This window comes from Mauremys mutica, chromosome 7 (assembly GCF_020497125.1).
Source record: "Mauremys mutica isolate MM-2020 ecotype Southern chromosome 7, ASM2049712v1, whole genome shotgun sequence".
Classification (NCBI taxonomy): Eukaryota; Metazoa; Chordata; order Testudines; family Geoemydidae; genus Mauremys; species Mauremys mutica.
This window is the reverse complement of record NC_059078.1, coordinates 106,170,108-106,190,921: the sequence shown is the minus strand read 5'-3', so window position 1 is coordinate 106,190,921 and position 20,814 is coordinate 106,170,108. Positions and strand designations below refer to the sequence as shown.

The following is a 20,814-nucleotide window of genomic DNA, read 5'->3' as shown; positions in this document are numbered from 1 at the left end:
ATAGCTGTCAATTGTAAAAGATCACCGTCTTTTTCATCTTCATTTAATCTTCTCCACTTATGTATGTTCCTTCTCATCCTTCTCTGCCTGGTCCCCTCTTCCCCTGCATATGCTCTTTTGCTGTCTGATCCTCCAATCCCATGCTCATGCTACCCTCTCCCTTTTTTCCCTTTTACATTTGCCCTTTTGTCTTGTTCCTTTTTCTCATTCTTTTATCCTGCCGTCTGGTTCCCTTGCTTGCTTCCTGCTCCTGCTATACAGGCTTGCTTTGGTGCCTGATTCCTTTCTTGCCGTTCTTCTGGACAGTGTTCTTCTGCTGGAGGTCATCTTTCCACCAAGCAACTTCTGACGGTAGCTACCATCTCTGGTGCCATTAGTGACTTTTTTCTGGGATCAGCACCTGTTTCCTCTGGTTTCGAGATTCCTATGCAGGTGTCTAGTCTTTTCTTTACACTGAAGAGCCTGACCTGCCTCTCTTTGTGGACCCAAAACCACTGCTGTATATTCTAATGCAGGGTTTTCCTTGCTTTAATATTTTTATTGGGTGTCTTTTTTTAACTCGTATGTAAAAACTAAAAAAATCACTAAAATAAAATATCAAATTGGGTTTATGGTATAACTTTGGGACTAATACTGGACAAAGACCCCAAGAATCAAGTGCAGCCAGTTATTTTGGTTGGAACCTTAGCCTGTAGGCTTAAACCTACAAGGCAGCAGGAATGTTGGCAGCATGCTTACTGAACGGTGGCCTGCATTCACTATATCACAGCACTATCTTTGGACATTTATGGTGATTTATGAGTGTCATCTGCTGCTCCACCATAGCCTTTTAGTACAATCATCAAATTGTCCATGACTGCTTATTCAACAGGCTTCCCTGCATATATCACAGCTAACCACAGTATCTGAAGTCTATTTGTACAGAATGGACTACCATGGTTGCAAAATGCCACATAAGAAAAATAATTAGGTTTAGTGCACTTATTAATGTTAATCTGGTTTCAGAAATAGCTGTGAGCCTTCAGGGATCTATTTTAAAGGATGCTGGTTGTGCAGAAGTACAGCTTTCATAACTGGTTTCTTGTATTCCTGGGTATTGTCTCTGGGATATATTTATTAGGGATATTTTTCTTTAAAACAGCATAGCTGAAGATTTGAATTTCAGCTCAAAAGTTTGATTTATTATCCAAATTTACAATTAATATATTTTTTTTTTTACAAACAGAGTGTGGTGAAAGTATAACTCTGCAGAAAGAAACAAGAAACAAAACTAAAGGAGAACTTGGCAAAGGTGGTATAAGCATGATTCAGAGTGCTGGAGGAACAGAAAGGAAAACAAGAACAAGTGCAAGAACAAGAAAATAACCTTAATAGTTGTAGTTCCAGTTTTGAATTTTTTTCAGAATTTGATTTTGCAGGTTTTTTACGTACTTAGATTTCATAGAGTTGTAAAGCATTCCGTGAATTTAGGTATAATGGAGATATGTTTATCTGTTTATATAAGTAGAAGAGAGACCTCTTTTAATGGCATAATTCAGCCAAATATATTTGCTTTCCAAACTGTTGTGAGCTTGTGCAAAATTACAGCAACCAAAAAACTTTCTGTGGCAACACTGATGCCTCCTTTCATTGATGATCATTTCAGCAGTCTGGAAGTTGTATTACTTTGCTGAATCTGCCCATATGTAATTGTACGTTCTTATCTAGTTAGCTTAATTTTGGGATACTGAAGTTTTATTTTTTCATGAAAGTTCTGTAAATATCCTTTTAAAAAAGTCTACAGGTTTTTATTAGCAAAACTATTATGTGAGAATTCTGATTTAACAGCTTAAATTGACTACTGCAAAAAATGCAAATAGATTTTTATAAGAGTTAATAAATTTTGTAAATGTTAATTAGATGTGTGATTTTATTTTGTGATTTAAGCATACTTTTAGTTATAAGTATATTAGGAAAACTCAAGATTTATGTATCATTACTATTTTTTCTCACAAGCACAGTGTCAGTGTTATTCCCCCATTCCTCTAAATGACCCAGCAGGTTTATGGAAGCATGTCTTGTATATGGTGGGTCTCCTAGAATATTGGTTGTCCCCTAGTTTGTGGGGGAAGACTGCTGTTTGCTCTGCAGCAGGTCCAATTGTACATGATTGCTAACACCAGACAGCCTGCAGAACTAAATGGACAAAGAGTGGGCATCTTAAAGCAATGGGGCTGCTCTTTCCCCAACTCCTCTTTTTCAAAGGAGTGTTGTTCTGTGTTTTGTATGCAGTTAATTTAACATCATCCAAGTGTTTTCAGCATCCAAGCACCATGTAGATATGTACACACTAACTAAAGACTATTATTCTTCTTCGAGTGATTGCTCATGTGTATTCCACAGTAGGTGTGGATGCACGCCATGTGCACTGATGCTGGAGGTTTATCCCTTAGCAGTACCCGTACTGGGGGAGCATCGCTGCAACCCCTGGAGTGGTGCCTCTATATTGCGCTATAAGGGGAGCCGCGCGTTCCCCCCACCCTCAGTTCCTTCAAGTAGTTAGAGTGGGTTCGGGGCATGCCTCGTGCCCCAGGCTTCAAGTTGTGTGACTCCTGTCGCTGTTCTATGCCCAGCAGTGAGCCGCACGCTGAGTGTCTTCGCTGCTTGGGCGAAATTCACGTGAGTGAGCGCTGCAAGATCTCCAGGTCATACAAGCCGCAGATTAAGAAGGAGAGGGACATCAGGCTTCGCGCTCTCCTGATGGATTCGGCGCTGGCCCCTACCCTGGCATGCCAAGCGGACTCGGCGCCCAGCACCGCGTCTTCGGTGTGTAGTGAAGTCCCCTCCACTAGCCGGCACCGCTCCCCTTCCAAAAAGCAAGGGAAAACTTCCATCTCACAGCAGCGCCGAGAAAAGGAGAGGAGTGAGGCTGGTCCCGAGCTGGACAGCCCTCAATCCCGCCCTGGGCCCTAGGCCTCCGACTCACGTTGAGTGGAGCAGCCCAGTTCCAGCCGCACGTGCTTCCCCTGTGGAGAGGATGCTGTTGTTGCTGGAGGCTGCACAGGTTGCACAAGACATCTTGAGCTTATCGATACCTGGGGCACCGCCAGTGTCGGTCGTGAGGCAGGCCGCCACTGAGTGCTCATCAGACCTCTCCAGCACGGCGCAGCTCCTGCTCCGAGGACTGCTTCTTATCTCGTTCCATGTGGTCTTCTCACGGCTCATGCCAGCCCTCTACACCAGTCAGGTTGACCGGCTCGCCACTCGAACGGGAATCTTGAGGCCCCTCCACACTATGCAGTGACGGTCTCAGGCACCATGACAAGCGCTGCAGCACTCTTCCTCACATCGCAGCTACCGCAGCCAGTCCTGATGCCATCAACGTCGACACTCTCACTCGAGTTCCCGCTCTGCTAGGCATCGCACTCTGGACTCCTCTTACAATTCACCGGCACCATAACATCGTAGCTCCTGGTGCTGGGGCGAGTACTGGAGCAGCACTTCGGACAGGTACTGGTCCTCGGTGTCGAGGTCCCGATCCTGCGGAAGGCATCGTCGTAGGCACTGTTGCTCTCGCCGCTCCTATGAGACTGTGCGCTCGACAGTGACCTCAGCATCAGCAACTAGCCACCCATCACCAGGTCGTGCAGCTCAGCCGGAACAGACGGCAACACTGGATCCACAAATCGGTCAGTGGCAAGGGGCACCGTGGCAAGGACAGTGGTGTCAATGGGCACCGTGGCCACAGATGCCCGCCCAGACGGGAACCCGCTCAGTGCCCGGAGCATCCCAGACGCCTTCAGCCTCCTCTTCTCAGCAGAGGGACAAGTCAACAGGTCCCAAGTTGCTGGCCCCGCGCCTGGACTCCTACCTGGGGACCTACCTCCCGAGACTCTCGGCTCTGCACCAGATGATGCCATTATGGCACCACCACCCATTCCACAGGAGGACTTCAGGGCACATCAAGACCTCCTTAAGAAGGTGGCCTCCAACCTCCAGCTCCAGACTGAAGAGACGGAGGGCCCATCGGACTCCCTTTTCAATGTGCTGTTGTCCTCGGCACCGTGCCGTGTAGCCCTGCCTCTCCACTAGGGAGTAGCAAACATTTCCGCGACCTTGTGGCAAACTCCTGCTTCCTTGGCCCCCATTTCCAAAAAGGCAGAGAGGAAGTACTTTGTGCCGGCTAAGGACCATGAGTGCCTCTATTCCCACCCAGCCCCCAACTCTCTGGTCGTGGAATCGGTAAACCACCAAGAACGACACTGCCAGCCTGCACCCACCCCCAAGGATAAAGATGCCAGGAGATTGGATACTTTTGACAGGAAAGTTTATTCTTTGGCAAACTTCCAGCTCAGGGTGGCCAATCAGGTCCTACTGAGCCGGTATAACTAACTTATGAGGGTCCCTACCAAAGTTTGAACCTCTCCTCCGTGAGCGGGACAAAAAGGATTTCAAGGCTCCGGTAGAGGAAGGGGCAGCAGTGGCAAAAGCAACCCTCCAGGCGATGTCGGACGCAGCTGATACGGCAGCCCGCTCGATGGCTTCTGCCATTTCCATGCGCAGGGAGTCATGGCTCCTCCTGTCTGGGCTGTCGGCGGAGGCCCAGTCCCTCATGCAGGACCTGTCCTTTGACGGGAAAGCCTGTTTGTGGACCAATGGATGTCCATCTGCACATGATGAAGGATTCCCGAACCACCTTGCAAACCTCGGGTCTCTACATCCTGCCAGCTAAGGACAAGTCCAGGTTGCAAACTTCGGCTCTACCCGCACAGAGCAGATATGAGCCCCCGTCCAGGAGGCCGAGAGACCAGATGCGTCGGTCTCAACATCGGTCCCACTCTGCTCTGTGGCCTGGGCCCTCTAAAGGCAAGACGCAGGGAAAGAAGCAGTTTTGACTATTTGCAGGGGGGCACCAGGACTGTTGCCAGGGAGACCCCCCAATTAATAAAGTTTGTGTTCTGCAACTGATTGTCTGCCTTCCGAGTGGAGTGGTCCCATATAACATTGGACCAATGGGTCCTCAACACCATTTCCAAGGGCTACGTGTTGCAGTTCACTTCGCCCCCACTTTACCACCCCCCCATCTCTATTGAGCCAGAGCATGCCCGCCTTCTAGGGCAGGAGGTGGCGCGTCTGCTCCACCTGGGGGCGGTGGAAAGAGTACCAGTACACTTCCAGGGCAGAGGCTTCTACTCCCGATACTTCCTGATCCCAATGGCAAAAGGGGGGCTCAGGCCCATCATGGACCTACAGGAGCTCAACCAGTTTATGGTCCACTCCAAGTTCCGCATGGTGTCCCTGGCCTCTATCATTCCCTCCCTGGACCCAGGGGATTGGTACACGGTCCTGGACCTTCAGGACACGTATTTCCATATCCATATATTCGAGGGGCACAGGTGCTTCCTCAGGTTCCTGGTGGGGAATCACCAGTTCACAGTCCTCCCTGTTGGTCTATCCACGGCACCCAGGATTTTCACCAAGTGCATGGCAGTGGTAGTGGCCTACCTCCAGTGGAATGGAGTTCAGATCTTTCCATACTTCAACAATTGGCTTCTCAAAGGCAGCTCTTGGTCCCAGATGCAGGGCCATGTGGAACTGCTCCTGTCCACATGCGCAGATCTCGACCTAATGGTGAACGAGAACAAATCTACATTAGTCCCAGTTCAGTGCATAGAATTCATAGGGGCGCTGCTGGACTCCTTAAGGGCCACAGCCTCTCTCCCTCAAAGGCCTCATTGCCTCGGTCACAGCCTTCCCTGTGACAACGGCAAGAGCATGCCTTCAGATCCTCGGGCACATGGCGGCATGCATGTACATGGTCCACCTTGCCATGCTCAGAATGAGGCCCCTCCAGCTCTGGCTAGCCTCCCAGTACTCCCAGGCCCAGGACGGACTGGACAAGGTCATATAGGGAACATTCAAACCCAAGGGAGATTGTTGGCCTCGGACTTATCCCTCCACATACATGCCAGAGAGCTCAGGGCAATACAGTTGGCGTGCGTAGCTTTCATCATGCACCTCGTGGGAAGGTAGTCAGAGTCCTTACAGACAACACCGCTGCAATGTACTACATCAGGGGTTCTCAGACTTTTGTACTGGTGACCCCTTTCACACAGCAAGCCTTAGAGTGTGACCCCCCCCATATACATTAAAAACACTTCTTTATATGTTTAACACCATTATAAATGCTGGAGGCAAAGCAGGGTTTGGGGTGGAGGTTGACAGCTCACAACCCCCCATATAATAACCTCACAACCCCCAGTTTGAGAACACCTATACTACATCAACAGGCAAGGTGGGACTTGTTCCTCGGCCCTGTGCCTGGAAGCCCTGAGCCTATGGGAATTCTGTATATCCCACAATATCTCCCTGCAAGCCTTCCACCTACCCGGCGTCTGCAGTGTGCGAGCCGATCGCCTCAGCAGGGTTTTCTCCCACCAGTACGAGTGGTCACTCCACTCGGAGGTCATCCACCAGCTCTTCCAAGAGTGGGGAGTTCCCCTGGTCGACCTCTTTGCAACTGACCAGAACTGGCGCTGTCTCCAGTTCTGCTCCAGGGGAGGAGTGGGGAAGGGGGCGATCTCAGACGCCTTCCTCCTGCAGTGGTCAGGCCAGCTTTTCTATGCCTTCCCACCTTTTCCCCTGATCGGCAAGATCCTGCAAAAAGTAAAAACAGACAGGACGCGGGTTATCCTCATAGCCCCAGACTAGGCCCGACAACACTGGTACGGGAGCCTCCTGCACCTCCTAGCGCCTCCCCGCCGCAGAGGCTACCGCTTTGCCTGGACCTCTTCCATCCCAACCTAGCTGCGCTCCACCTGACAGCGTGGTTGCTCAGTGGTTAGATGAGGAGGAGGAGAGGTGTTCAGAGGACATCAAACGAGTCCTGCTGGAAAGTAGGTAGCCATCCACACAGCGGACGTACCTGGCAAAGTGGTCCAGATTCTCTAGGTGGGCGGCGGAGCGGGGAACTTCCCCATCGTCTGCACTGCTCCAGATTATCCTTGATTATCTCCTGTCCCTTAGAACCCAAGCACTAGCTCCTGCCTCTGTCAGGGTACTTTTGGCTTCCATATTGGCCTTCCACCCGCTGGTGCAGGGCCAATCGGTGTTTTCTCACACTATGACCTCCCGCTTTCTAAGAGGCCTGGACCGTTCATTCCCATATGCTAGGTCCCCTGTTCCACAATGGGACCTAAACCTAGTGTTATCCCATCTCACGGGACCTCCCTTTGAACCTTTGGCCACGTGTTCCTGGTCTCACTTGTCATGGAAAGTAGCATTCCTTGTAGCTATCACATCAGCCCGATGTGTCTCGGAGCTCAGGGCCTTGACCTCGGAACCCTCATATACAGTCTTCCAAAAGGACAAGGTCCAGCTTCGCCCTCATTCCTCTCGAAGGTGGTCTCCGCCTGCCATGTGGAACAGGACATTTTCCTCCCAGTGCTCTGTCCTAAGCCCCGTTCCTCCAATGAGGAATGTTGCCTTCACACGCTTGATGTGCATAAGGCACTGGTCTTCTACCTGGACCAGACCAAGCTGTTCTGGAAATCCTCACAGCTGTTCGTTGCATCGGCCGAGCGTATGGGGGGCAACCAATTTCCACCCAGCGCCTTTCCCGTTGGATCACCTCGTGCATACGCATGTACTATGACCTGGCGAGGGTTCCTCCACCACCAATCGTCGGGGCGCACTCAACGAGAGCTCAGGCCTCATTGGCTGCCTATGTAGCCCACGTCCCGATCCAGGACATCTGTAGGTCTGCCACGTGGTCCTCTGTCCATACATTTTCTTCACATTATGTGATCATCTCCCAAGTGAGGGATGACGCCATGTTTGGTAGGGTGGTACTGCGTCCCAGAAACCCTTAAACTCCTACCCACCTCCATCAGATATAGCTTGGAGTCACCTACTGTGGAATACACATGAGCAATCACTTGAAGAAGAAAGGACAGTCACCTATTCCGTAACTGGCGTTCTTCGAAATGTGTTGCTCAGGTGTATTCCACATCCCGCCCTCCTTCCCCTCTGTTGGAGCTGTCCTGCAAGAAGGAACCAAGAGTGGGGGGAGCGCACGGCTCCCCTTATAGCACAATATAGAGGTGCCACTCCAGAGGTTGCAGTGGTGCTCCCCCAGTACGGGTACTGCTAAGGGAAAAACTTCTGGCACTGGTGCACGTGATGCACACGCACACCTACTGTGGAATACACCTGAGCAACATATCTCGAAGAACGCCAGTTACGGAACAGGTAACTGTCCTTTCTTAAATAATGGAGTCTTTCTGTTGTAAATAGTACATTGCATGAATAATTCAAAATCTTAAAGATATATTTTTAAAAACTATAAGATAGTGTATATTCTTCCTGCCATTTATTTGTGTTTAAGAGCCTGATCTTGCTCTATTGAAGTTGACTACAATGGTGGAGGACAAGATATAACTCAACTTCTTCTACCACATATTTACATCTGTTAAGTGAGGTTTTAAGCCATTTTTCAGAAAGAAACCAGTATTTTAAATATTTTTTCTATGAGGAGCTGAGTCCTGAAATTTTTTAAACATTGAATCTTTTCTACACACTCATTTTTCTTAGTATCTTCCATTATTATATGACCACTAGCACAGCTCCACTGGTGTTAACATTGATGGGACCATTAATGTGAACAGCCAGCTGCTGGCATTGCAACCATTGTGCCACCAGATCTGTTTCAAGCAGAGTTAGGGCTTGTCTTCACATACAGCTGTGCCATTCTGGTGCTTTAGTGAAGACGCTCCTATGCCAATGGGAGAGCTTCTCCCATTGGCTTAGTTAATCCACTCTTCCGTCAACATAGCGCTATCTACATGGACGTTAGGTCAGTATAACTACGTTATGGGTGTGGATTTTTCACACCCCTGAGCAATGTAGTTATACTGATACATGTCTGTACTGTAGACGTGGCCATAGATGACACAGTTAAAAACACTGGCAGCTCTCCCACTGTTGCTACTGCTGGTGGAGCTGGAGTAGAGCGAGATTAAGAAAAATACTAGTGTACACGCATCTTAAATTTATTCCAAACTCATTTACAAGAATATATGGTGTGGTTTTCTGTAACACAGACAATTAAAAAGCAATGTGTTTAGCTGGGAGTGAGAATTTAAAATCCTTTTTAAAAAATACTGAAGGTAAACTGCATTTTAATATTTCAAAGGTTGTGTTTTGGGGGGCTTTTTTTGTGCATAACTTGTACTATGAAGCCCAACTATCCACTTCTTTAAGATAGTGACCCCTTTTCCTATGCCTTTTTGCTCCAGTACTGCACAAGGCCAATAGTTGCAAAGATCCCCTTCATCAAGTAGTGCCCCTGTGGGTGCTTCACTGTAGGTGTTTGCGTCCCTGCACTGCTGATCATAGAACTTCTGTAGCAGTGTCTATGGGGCAGTACATGGGCTGTCTCTCCTCGTGCTGCGCCATGAGGCTAGCCAGTGCACGTGGGATAACCGCCTTCAGTTCCTTCTTAACCGCCCCTGGATGGAGACGGGGCCTTTAGCTATCCATTAGCGCATCATTAACTTCCCTTTTCATTTGTTAATCGTTAGCTTTTAGAAACCTTTTAGCTTTCTTCTGACTCTTTATTTGCCTGTGCCTAATTAAAAAAAAAAAGAGAGAGAGAAAAGACTTTGTTCTTGTGTCGACCCCCAATGGCAGGAACCCACCTGGAAAAGGATATGCCTGGCTCTCTGGACTTCAAGAAGTATTACACTTTCAGCAAGGCGATCCTGGCTGTCGACAAGCACTCCCAGTGCCTTTGCTTTCTTGGCAAGGACCCTATCCAACAAAAGTGTTCCCTCTGCCAGCAGCTCCGACTAAGATCCCACAAAGACAACTTTGCCAGAAAATCATCTTTATAGAGGCAGCTCTCCATAAATTCCATTGTGGTGTACGCTGTGAACTCTCGTGGCTGATAGCACCACTCTAAGACAACACCCTATGACAGAGACTGGAAGCACCTTGATCTCTTTGGTAGGAAGGTATACTCCTCAGCCACCTTACAGTTTTGAATTGCCAACTACTAGGCACTCATGGCAAAGTACAACTACATGAATTATAATAAATTACACGACTTTATTGATAAACTGCTGGAGAGCTCTTGGGACTTCTTCAAGGTCATCATCCAGGAAGGGCAGCTGGTAGCAAAAACATCCTTTCAATTGGCCCTTAATGCAGCTGACATGGCTGCCAGGACCACCTCCACTGCTGTGGTGATAAGACGGGCGTCGTGGCTTCACCTCTCAGGATTCCTGAAGGAGGTTTAGACCACAGTGGACGATTTCTCCTTTGAGGGTTTCAAGCTCTTCGCTGAGAAGACTGATGCCTCCCTCCAGTCCTTGAAGGATTGCAGGGCTACTCTCAGGTCACTGGGAATCTACACACCAGGGCAAAAGAGACATTTTAGCCCTTAATACCAATATTCATCCCAATTCCCCTCACAATGGCACTATCTGCCATAAAGGAATAAAGGGAAATTCCCAAAATAGAAGCCTTTGGGCTCCCAGTTTTAGACTCAACCACCTGCCCCTCAGCACTACTTTTGATGGGCAGGTTGAAGTGTCATGAGACCTTTCCTTAATATTACCTATGCTCATGCACCCATTTGGCCACCGTTTGGCAACGTTCCACAGTGCCTGGAATAATATCTGATAGATGGGTCCTAAGAGATCGTCAGATCTGGTTATTCCATTCACTTTACCTCCCTACCCCTTCTACAACATAGCCTCATGTATTATATCAACTGTCAGGGAAGAGCCAGATTACCTTCCCTATGCATAGAGGCAATGAAACGATGGAACCGGTGCATCTCTCATAACATCACCATGTCCAAGGTTTACCTCCCAGACGCTCAAAACTCAATAGTGGACAAGCTCATTCACAAATTCCCATATGACCATGGGAGTGGGAGATGCACCCTTCAGTACTTAATGATTTATTCACACTGTGGGAATACCATCCACGGAGCGGTTCACCACCTACCAGAACAAGAAGTGTCTGTGATACCGTTCTGGGGTGGGGATCAGTCAGCAATCTCTGGGCGATGCTCTCCTCCTCCTGTGGGACAAGGACCTTCTGTGCACCTTTTCTCAGTTTCCTCTTCTGCTGAAGGTTTTGCTGAAGATAGAGGAATAGAGTTTGTGTAATTTTGATTGCTCCCATGTAGCTAAGACAGACCTGGTACTCTTACTTGATGTAGATCATGATGTGCTCACAGATCTCCCTTCTGGCCACTCTGAACCTTCTCTCTCAGGACAAAGGGCATACCATACAACCCAACTTGGGGATCCTCCACCTCAAGGCATGGCTCCGATGTGATTCCAGCACCTAGAGAGCTCATGCTCAAAGTTGGTGCAAGAGGTTTTACTACACAATAGAAAATCTTCCACATGTCACATTTACCTGCAGAAATGGTCCAGGTTCCAGATTTGGTGCACGTCCCAACAAATCTCTCCAGTGGCAGCAACTCTTCCTCATATTCTTCCGGGCAGGGCCAAGGCCCCACTAAACCATTGTCATATTCCAAGCAGGCCTTTTGAAGTGGCACCCAAGGATGGTGCACCAGCCTTGATTCCAGATCCTTCCCCGTCTTTTTTTGAATAGTCTGTCCCACTTCTACCATGCTTGGTCCCAAATAACTTTGGACTGCTGGGTCCTCCGCACAGTGGAAGTGGGATATTCTCTCCAGTTCTGCTCCTACCTACCCTCCCACCCCCCTTCCCTGCCCCTCTTCAGGGACCCCTCTCATGAGCAACTCCTCCAGGAGGTGCGGGCGCCCCTCGCCATGGGAGTGGTGGAGGAGGTTCCTCAGGAGCTAAGGGGCAAGGGATTCTATTTCTGATACTTCCTAATCCCCAAGGCCAAGTGGAGTCTCAGACCCATTCTAGATCTTCACAGACTCAACAAATTCACGGTAAAGCTGAAGTTCTGCATGGTCTCCCTGGGCACCATTATCCCCTCCCTGGATCCAGAGACTGGTATGCCGCCCTCCACATGGAGGACACATACTTCCATATAGCAATTCGTCCCACACGCCGGTGCTTCCTATGCTTCTTGGTCAACCACAAACATTAGCAATTCACTGTCCTACCATTTGGCCTCTCAACAGACCCCCAAGTGTTCACCAAGTGCATGTCGGTAGTGTCTGCTTTCCTCTGCGATAGCAGATGCAAGTATATCCCTACCTTGACAACTGGCTGCTCAGGGGCTGCACCAGGGGACACGTGCAGTCTCAAATCCGTTTGGTCAGGTACATGTTCGAGTTACTGGGTCCCTCAACTTGGGGAAGTCGGCCTTGAAACCGACCTAAAGAATAGAATTCATTGGGGCAATGTTAAACTCAGTTCAGGCGCAAGCTCTTCTGCCAGAGACCCGATTCTGAGCCATCATGGACATAATTCAAAGCCTCCAGCAATTCCCAACCACAACAGCAAGGGGGTGCCTGAGTTTCCTCGGCCATATGGCTGTTGGCACATACGTAACCTGGCACGCCAGGCTGCAGCTCAGACCTTTGCAGGCATGGCTCGCCTCAGCCTACTGCTCAGGGCGCAACAGCTTGAATTCAGTGATCACAGTTCCAGGGCAGGTCCTCACATCCCTCCACTGGTGGCTTAACACTCAAGCAATGTGCGAAAGAGTCCCCTTCCACAACCCTCAACCTTCCTTGTCCCTGGTTATGGACACGTTGGCTCTGGGATGGGGTGTGCATCTGGGAGACCTCTAGACACAGGCCTGTGGTCATCCTATATCAACATCAAAGAGCTGAGGGCGGTACGCCTAGCCTGCTAGGCTTTTCAGGCCTAATTACAAGGCCAATGCGTAGCAATTCTAACTGACAACACCACCGCCATGTTTTACATCAGCAAGCAGAGTGGAGCCTGTTCCTCTCCAGTATGCCAGGAGGCCCTCCGGCTGTGGGAGTTCTGCATAGCCCACTCCATTCACCTAAAAGCATCCTTTCTACCAAGAATTCAGAACATGCTGGCGGACCACCTCAGCAGGTCCTTCCGCACGAGTGATCCATCCGGCCGGATGTCATACACCTCATTTTCCAAAGGTGGGGGTTTCCCTAGGTCAACCTGTTTGCCACCCGACACAACAGGAAGTGCCCAATGTTCTGCTCCTTCCAGGGTCGCAGCCCAGGTGGACTCACGGATGCATTCCTGCTACCCTGGAGAGATCGCCTGCTCTATGCCTTTCCCCCGTTCCTTGTGCACAAGGTCCTGCTCAAGCCCCGCAGAGACGGGGAAAAGAATTCTGATAGCTACATCATGGCCTCAACAACACTGGTACACTATGCCACTGTCTTTTACCCTAAGCCTCATGTCAGTAACCGGGAGCAGAGGCTGTACTCCCTGATGTTCAGCGAGCACTAGCTTTCTACATCGAGCTCACTAGGACTTCAGAAAATTGAACCAGTTGTTCATAGCGGTGGCAGACCAGATGAAAGGGCTTCCCGTCTCATCTCAAAGAATATTCTTCTGGATCATGTCATGCATCCACATGCAGGGCTGCCCAGAGGGGGGGGCAAAGGGGGCAATTTGCCCCGGGCTCCGCAGGGGCCCCCAAGAGAACAGCGGAGGCTCCTGCCTGCGCCCCTCTCCTGGAGCCTCAGCACTTGATGTCTCTGGCGGAGCCCCTGAGTCCCGCCCCGCTCAGAGCCACGTGGTGAGGGGGCGGGGCTGGGAGCACCGGGCTGAGCTCAGCTCCCACCGCTCGGCGTGGAGCGCCCAGCCCCGCCCCCTCACCACGCGGCTCTGAGCGGGACGGAGCTCAGGCCCCGCCGGACACGCTGCGGCTGTTCCGGCGAGGCACTGAGACTCCAGGTGAGGAGGGAGCCGGGGGTAAGAGGCTGGGGCCGGGGCCGGGGGGAAACGGGACCCGCCGCCGAAGCGCAGCCCGGTCCCAGAACGGAAGGGCCCCCCGCCACCGAAGTGCCCCGAAGACCCACGACGGGGACCCCCCTCGCCGCACTTCGGCGGCGGGTCCCGCTTCGGCGGTAATTCGGCGGCGGGGGGTCCCCGCCGCGGGTCTTCGGGGCACTTCGGCGGCGGGTCCCGGAACGGAAGGGCCCCCCGCCGCCGAAGACCCCGGGCCCCCAGAATCCTCTGGGCGGCCTGTCCACATGTGCTATGAGCTGGTCAAAGTACCGACCCCGGCTCTTACAGCACACTCCACGAGGGCCTAGGCCTTGTCAGCAGTGTTCTTGGCCCAGGTCCCAGTCCAAGAAATCTGCAGGGCAGCAACTTGGTCCTCGGTGCATACCTTCACCTCTCACTTACGCCATCGTCCGGCACTCTAGAAATGACGCGGCTTTCGGCAGAGTGGTGCTACAATCAGCGTTTCCTTAACTCCAACCCCACTGTCTAGGTAAGGCTTGGGAGTCACCTGATTGGAATCAATATGAGCAACCACTGGAAGAAGAAAAAACGGTTACTCACCTCTTGTAACTTCTTCGAGATGTGTTGCTCATATCCATTCCAAACCCGCCTTCCCCTCTGTCGGAGTAACTGTCAAGAAGGAACTGAGGAGGCACCGGGTCGGCAGAGTCGTATACTGAGCACCATGAAGGCATGACTCCAGGGGGCTCCACAGCCGACTTGACAAGTGCTGCTAGGGGAAAAACTTTCTGATGACTGTGCACAAAGCGTGCGCACACCTAATTCGAATGGATATGAGCAACACATCTCCAAGAACAACAATTACAAGAGGTGAGTAACCGTTTTTTCTGGAAATGCTGGGGTCCACTTTCCTCACAGAGTAACTGCATGTTCCACTAGAGGTAAGTGCACAGCTATAGCTCTACTGAAGGCTGTCCCCATACCAAAAATTTGCAGACCTACTACTTGGTCTTCTATCCATACATTTGCCAAACATTATGCCATTTTACCTATTTTTGGTGATGACATTGCCTTGCATGATGCAGTCCTTCAAACTGCCTAGTCTCGCCTTCTGAGAACCCACCTCCTCACTTAGGTTATTGCTTGGGTGTCTCCTACAGTGAAGCACACAAAGGGACATATACTAGAAGAAGGAGAGGTTACTTACCTTACAATAACTTGGGTTCTTCAAGATGTTTTGTCCCTATTGGTGAGCCACCTCCCACCTTCCTTCCCCTCTGCTGTGGAGTTCTGGCTTCACGGTTGAGAAGGAACTGAATGGCGGTGTCCTTGTGCCTCTCTATAAGCCCTTGTTCAGCGCCAATGCACCAGTATGCACACGCATGGGCCCACAGATGCTACTTTACACCCTACAATTGAGAGTGCATAGGCCCACACTCATCCTATAGTGTAGCACCCAGGGACAAAATATAGAATAACTCAAGTTACTGTGAGGCAAGTAACCCCTCCTTTTACTGCTTTTGGATTTCCCATCTTTTAATTTGTACCTTTACATGGCATTCCTCCTTTGACCTGACACTGAGGTCTGATATTTGTTTTGGGAGGATAGTAATACTGTTGTTACTAGGTTAGTGTTTACTAGGGTGACCAGATCACCCAGGTCAAATATCGGGGGGGGGGGCGGGGGCAGAGGGGGAAAAAATGGCGGCAGAGCAAAAAAAAAAATCCCCCACCCCCGATTCCTCCTCCCTCCGCAAGCGCTGGAGGGAGGCCCGGGAGACTCAGGGGAGCACGGGGCCGGGGTGAGTGTGAGTCCGGCCTGGCCCCGAGCAGGCAGGACTCAGGCGCGGTATCTGGAGGGAGAGTAGGGGGTGGCCTACGGGGCCAGGCAGCGGCTGTTCTCCCCACCTGGGCAGTAGGACTCGGGAGCAGCCGCTGCTGCAGCTCCCACTGCCGCGGGGGGAGGAAGCGGCCGCTGGCCAAGCTCGGCAGCTGCGGCTCTGGCGCCCACGAACCCCCCGAGCCCGGGCCTGCTGCGGGGACCCAGCGCGCACGCTGCACATACCCAGCCCCTGGCCAGTCGCGTCTGGGCTGGCTGCCCAGCTGGTGCAATCCCGCGGGCGGCCCCGGAGTGGGGGCAGCAGGCCCCAGCCCCCCCCATCCCGCTCGGGTCCCGCAGGGGAACGAACGGGGCTGGGCTGCCGATGCCTCCGCCGCAGGATTGCACCAGCTGGGCAGCCAGCCCAGACGCGACTGGCCAGCGGCTGGGCGCAGCGTGTGTGCTGCTGGGTCCCCGCAGCAGGCCCGGGCTCGGGGGGTTCGGGCCCGGGCGCCACATGCTTGGCCGCTTCCTCCCCCCGCGGCAGTGGGAGCTGCAGCAGCAGTTGCTCCCACGTCCCGCTGCCCAGGTGGGGAGAACAGCCACCGCCTGGCCCCGCAGGCCACCCCCTAATCTCCCTCCAGGTACCGCGCCCGAGTCCTGCCTGCTCCGGGCCAGGCCGGACTCACACTCACCCCGGCCCCGCGTTCCCCTGCGTCTCCTGGGCATGGTGTGCTTGGCAAGAGGCGGGGATTTGGGGAGGGAGCCAATTGGAGAAGGAGGGGGCGGAGTCGGGGCGGGGGAGGGCGCGAGCCCTTCCAGGCTCCGGAGCCTTTGCTTGTTTGTCCAGTGTCCCGACCTAACATTGGTCGGGACGCGGGACAAACAAGCAAATATCGGGACAGTCCCGATAAAATCGGGACGTCTGGTCACCCTAGTGTTTACTCCCTGGCATGTTGCTTAGGTTATCAAGTTTGGTAATTTCCCAAAGGTAGGGATCTGACTGAAGCCATTTTCAAAGAGGAAGAAAAAAAGTCTACTTACCAGTAGGCAGTCATCTTTAAGTACATTATCTCCACAGATTTCCGCATTTTCAGTTTCCTTCCTCATTTCTTCAGAGTATAATCTACAATTTGTACCAGATGAATTAGTAAATAATTGATGCAATTGGGAGTCACCCCCTTTTTAACCTTTATGAGATCCTATGTGTCTCCAAAAGTCATTACTAGTAAATTATTTCAGGCATGTGGTCAGTGTTACATGCATCTCAAAGGTGTGGATCTGTGGATTCAATAAAGTTAAAGAACATCTTATTTGCTAAATAACCTTTTATTTTAGAGCATTAAGCACAGGTAATGAAAATCTAGCTAGAATTTTAACTACTAAACATGTGAAATTATCATTTACCTTTTGTTATTTTTTATGGTAGTCATGAGTAAGGCTACATTTTAGTCCTGGGTATTTTTAGTAAAAGTCACAGGCAGTAAACAAAAAATTCATGGCCCGTGACCTGTCCATGACTTCTGCTATATACCCCTGACTAAATCTTGAGAGGGGCAGACCAGGGGTGCCATACATGCTGGGGGTGGGGGGCAGTGGCGCACGGCCTGGGACCCCTGCTGCGGGGGAGGGTTGGGAAGGCCAGCAGGCTCGCCAGCAGGCTCCCTACCTGGCTCCATGCCTCCCCAGAAGTGGCGGCATCCCCCTCGCTAAGCTCCTAGGTGGAGGCGTGGTTAGGCAGCTTTGTGTGCTGTCTCCACCCTGAGCACAAGCTTCTTCTTCAAGTGCTTGCTCATATCGATTCCAATTAGGTGTGCGCGCACCGCGTGCACATTCATCAGAAGATTTTTACCCTAGCAACACTCGGTGGGTCGGCTGGGCGCCCCCTGGAGTGGCGCCGCTATGGCACCGGATATATACCCCTGCCGACCCATCCGCCCCTCAGTTCCTTCTTACCGCCCATGTCGGTCGTTGGAACAGTGGAGCGCGGCTTAGCTGACCTCCACTTCCCTAGCTACTCGTAGTTCTCTCGTTCCTTGTTGTGTATATAGTTAAAAACTTTTTATATAGTTCACTTTAGTTTATTACTTTATAGTATATTTAGTATAATAATAGTTGAGGGGTTTGGGGAATAGCCCCTTCCCCGCACCCGGTGCTGGGGCCCATGCCCGGTTCACTGGGTTTCAAACCGTGCTCGGCCTGCCGCAGGCCGATGCCGACAGGAGACCCACACGACTCCTGTCTGAAGTGCCTTGGGGAGTCGCACCTGACAGCTAAGTGCCACATTTGCAAGGCTTTTAAGCCAAGAACAAAAAAGGAGCGGGACATTAGGCTAAAGCGGCTCCTCATGGAGGCGGCTCTCACCCCTCAGCCTTTGGCACCGAGCGCCAGTCACTCTTCGAACAGAAGCACCTCCTCGGCACCGGACCGCACCGGTATGGTCAAGGCTCCTCGGCACCACCCGGCACCGGCACCGAGGCCAGCTCGACGCCGCTCACTCTCCCCGAGGTCAAGAAAGACTAAGACTCCTGCTGCTTCCATGCCACCTGCACCGCAGCCAGAGAGCTCGTCCAAGTCGGACCGCCCGGCGCCGACAACTGCCGCGGCACCGACGATGTCGGCACCATCGATTCCGGTCCCACAAGGGCCGTCAAGTCCGGTGCCTGTCAGCTCCCCGGCTAGACCCGTGGTAGAGCTTAATATCCCGTCCATGCCGGAGACGTTCTCAATGGCGAGGGATCTGATTTTGATGACAGAGTCGACGCTGCCTCCGCCCCTGGTACCACCGGTGCCGGCGATACAGTCTATAGGCAAGCCGGCCTTGATTCGGCCACCCTCTGTTGGCACAGCAGACCGGCACCGTTCTAGATCACGGTCCAACAGACATTCCAGGTCCCGGCAGCGTTCCCGCTCCCGTCGCCGCTCGCAGTCCCAGCACCGTTCTCCTCTGCGGTACCGGTTGCACTCGTGGCTCCAGTCAGCATCCCGGTCGCCGGCCCGATATTCTCGGCACCACTCCAGCTCCCAGCACCGCTCTAGGCACCGTGACTCCCGTAGCTGCTCCCGACGCCGAGCCTCGAGATCGCAGTTGACCTCCCAACACCGTTCCGGTCACAGGTCCAGATCTCGTTCCCGGTACCGGTATGCCTCCCAGTACCAGTATCTGGTGCTGAGTAGAGCTAGGCCTGCTAGAGACATGGACTCTGCTCAGGGCCTCTCCGCTCCTCCATGGCCTTCCAGGCACGCTTCAGAGTCATCCTGTGCGGATAGCTATTATGTGCTGTCTGATGGGGACCGCGAGTCTGATGTGCCCACCGGGGTCTTCCAAGAGGCACAGGCCCAGGACCTAGGCCCACACCAGTGGTCCTTCTGGACGCCTTGGGCGTACCACCAGGCCCAAGGGGCACCAGTAGTCCCGTCCCGCTCGGCACCATCAGAGCACCGGGTGCCAGAGGCAACAATCAGCCATCCACCTCCCGCTTGTACGGAGGAAGCTCCAGTCCACCCACCGGACTCCCCAGTCCCACTGGAGCAGGAGGTTGCTCAGGAGCAAGAGGCCACGCAGGACCCTCTCATCCCAGGTGTCTCCTCTTCCTCTTCTCCAGATAAGGCGGTGGCAGGGACATCCTCCTCGGGCCCTCCTCCAATCGACCTGAGGGCCCACCAGGACCTCCTCAGGAGGGTAGCACTCAACATGAACCTCCAGGTAGAGGAGGTCCCAGAGGTGGAGGACCCGGTGGTGAGCATTCTGTCGGCTGATGCTCCCACCAGAGTGGCCCTACCGTTTATTCGTACCATCCAAGCCAAAGCAGACACTATATGGCAATCGCCGGCCTCCATCCCACCTACGGCCAGGGGCGTCGAGCGTAAATATATGGTGCCCTCTAAGGGGTACAAGTATTTATATGTCCATCCTCCTCCCTGCTCACTGGTCGTTCAATCAGTTAATGAGAGGGAATGCCATGGCCAGCAGGCGGCAGCCCCAAAATCTAAGGAGGCTAGGCGAATGGACCTGCTCGGCCGTAAGGTGTACTCGGCGGGTGCCTTACGGCTCCGGGTGGTGAATCAACAAGCCCTCCTCAGCCGCTATAATTACAACACATGGGTCGAGGTGGGGAGATTTACGGAACTACTCCCTCAGGATTCCCGCCAGGAGTTCGCGGCCTTCTTGGAGGAAGGAAAAAAGGTGGCCAGAACTTCCCTCCAAGCCTCGCTCGATGCAGCCAACTCAGCAGCCAGGACTCTGGCCTCAGGTGTTGCCGTGAGGCGTATATCATGGCTTCAGGTTTTCAACCTCCCACCCGAGTTGCAGTACACCATCCAGGACTTGCCGTTCGATGGTAAAGGCCTCTTCTTGGAGAAGACTGACCCTAGGCTGCAAAGCCTGAAAGACAATAGGGTCATAATGCGTTCGCTAGGCAGGCACACGCCAGTGACCCAACACAGACCCTTCCGCCCCCAACCTCCCCGTCCGTATTTTGTGCCTAGAAACAGGCAGGACTTTGACAGGCGGCGCAGCCGAGGTGGGCGTAGACGCCAATCAGGACCCCAAAGGGGCCAAAATCAAGGTCCCTCGAAACCACCAGCAGGACCAAAATCTAACTTTTGAAGGTGTGCCCGAGGACGGCGTACCAGTTACAGGCCAGGATCCTTCTCCTCCCTTCTCCAACCATCTCTCCTACTTCCTCCCGGCATGGTCCCAGCTAACCTCGAATCTCTGGGTCCTACGCACGGTGAAATATGGATACCACCTCCAATTTGTTTCAACCCCGGCCTCCCACCCCGTCCCTCTTCAGGGACCCCTCTCACGAGCAATTCCTCTTGCAAGAGGTGCGGTCGCTCCTCGCCATGGGGGCTATAGAGGAGGTGCCAAAGAACGAAAAGGGCAAGAGGTTTTACTCCCGTTATTTCCTAATCTCCAAGTCAAAGGGTGGTCTCAGACCCATCCTAGACCTGCGAGGACTCAACCAGTTTTTGGTAAAGTTGAAGTTCCGTATGGTATCCCTGGGGACCATTATCCTGTCCTTGGATCCTGGAGATTGGTATGCCGCCCTCGATATGAAGGACGCATATTTTCATATCGCCATTTTTCCTCCGCACAGGAGATACCTCCATTTCGTAGCCGACCATCAGCACTTCCAGTTC

General features: G+C 52.3%; 1 protein-coding gene across 1 annotated transcript in view; it reads left to right on the top strand.

The window, feature by feature from the left end:
* MKI67 (marker of proliferation Ki-67) overlaps positions 1–1,895 on the top strand; it is a 44,707-nt gene extending 42,812 nt beyond the window's left edge. Inside the window, exon 18 of the mRNA XM_045024603.1 lies at positions 1,226–1,895. Within this exon, the coding sequence (XP_044880538.1) occupies positions 1,226–1,365 (140 nt within the window). The 3' untranslated portion in view covers positions 1,366–1,895. The remainder of the gene's footprint in view (positions 1–1,225) is intronic.
* Positions 1,896–20,814: the final 18,919 nt, after the last annotated feature.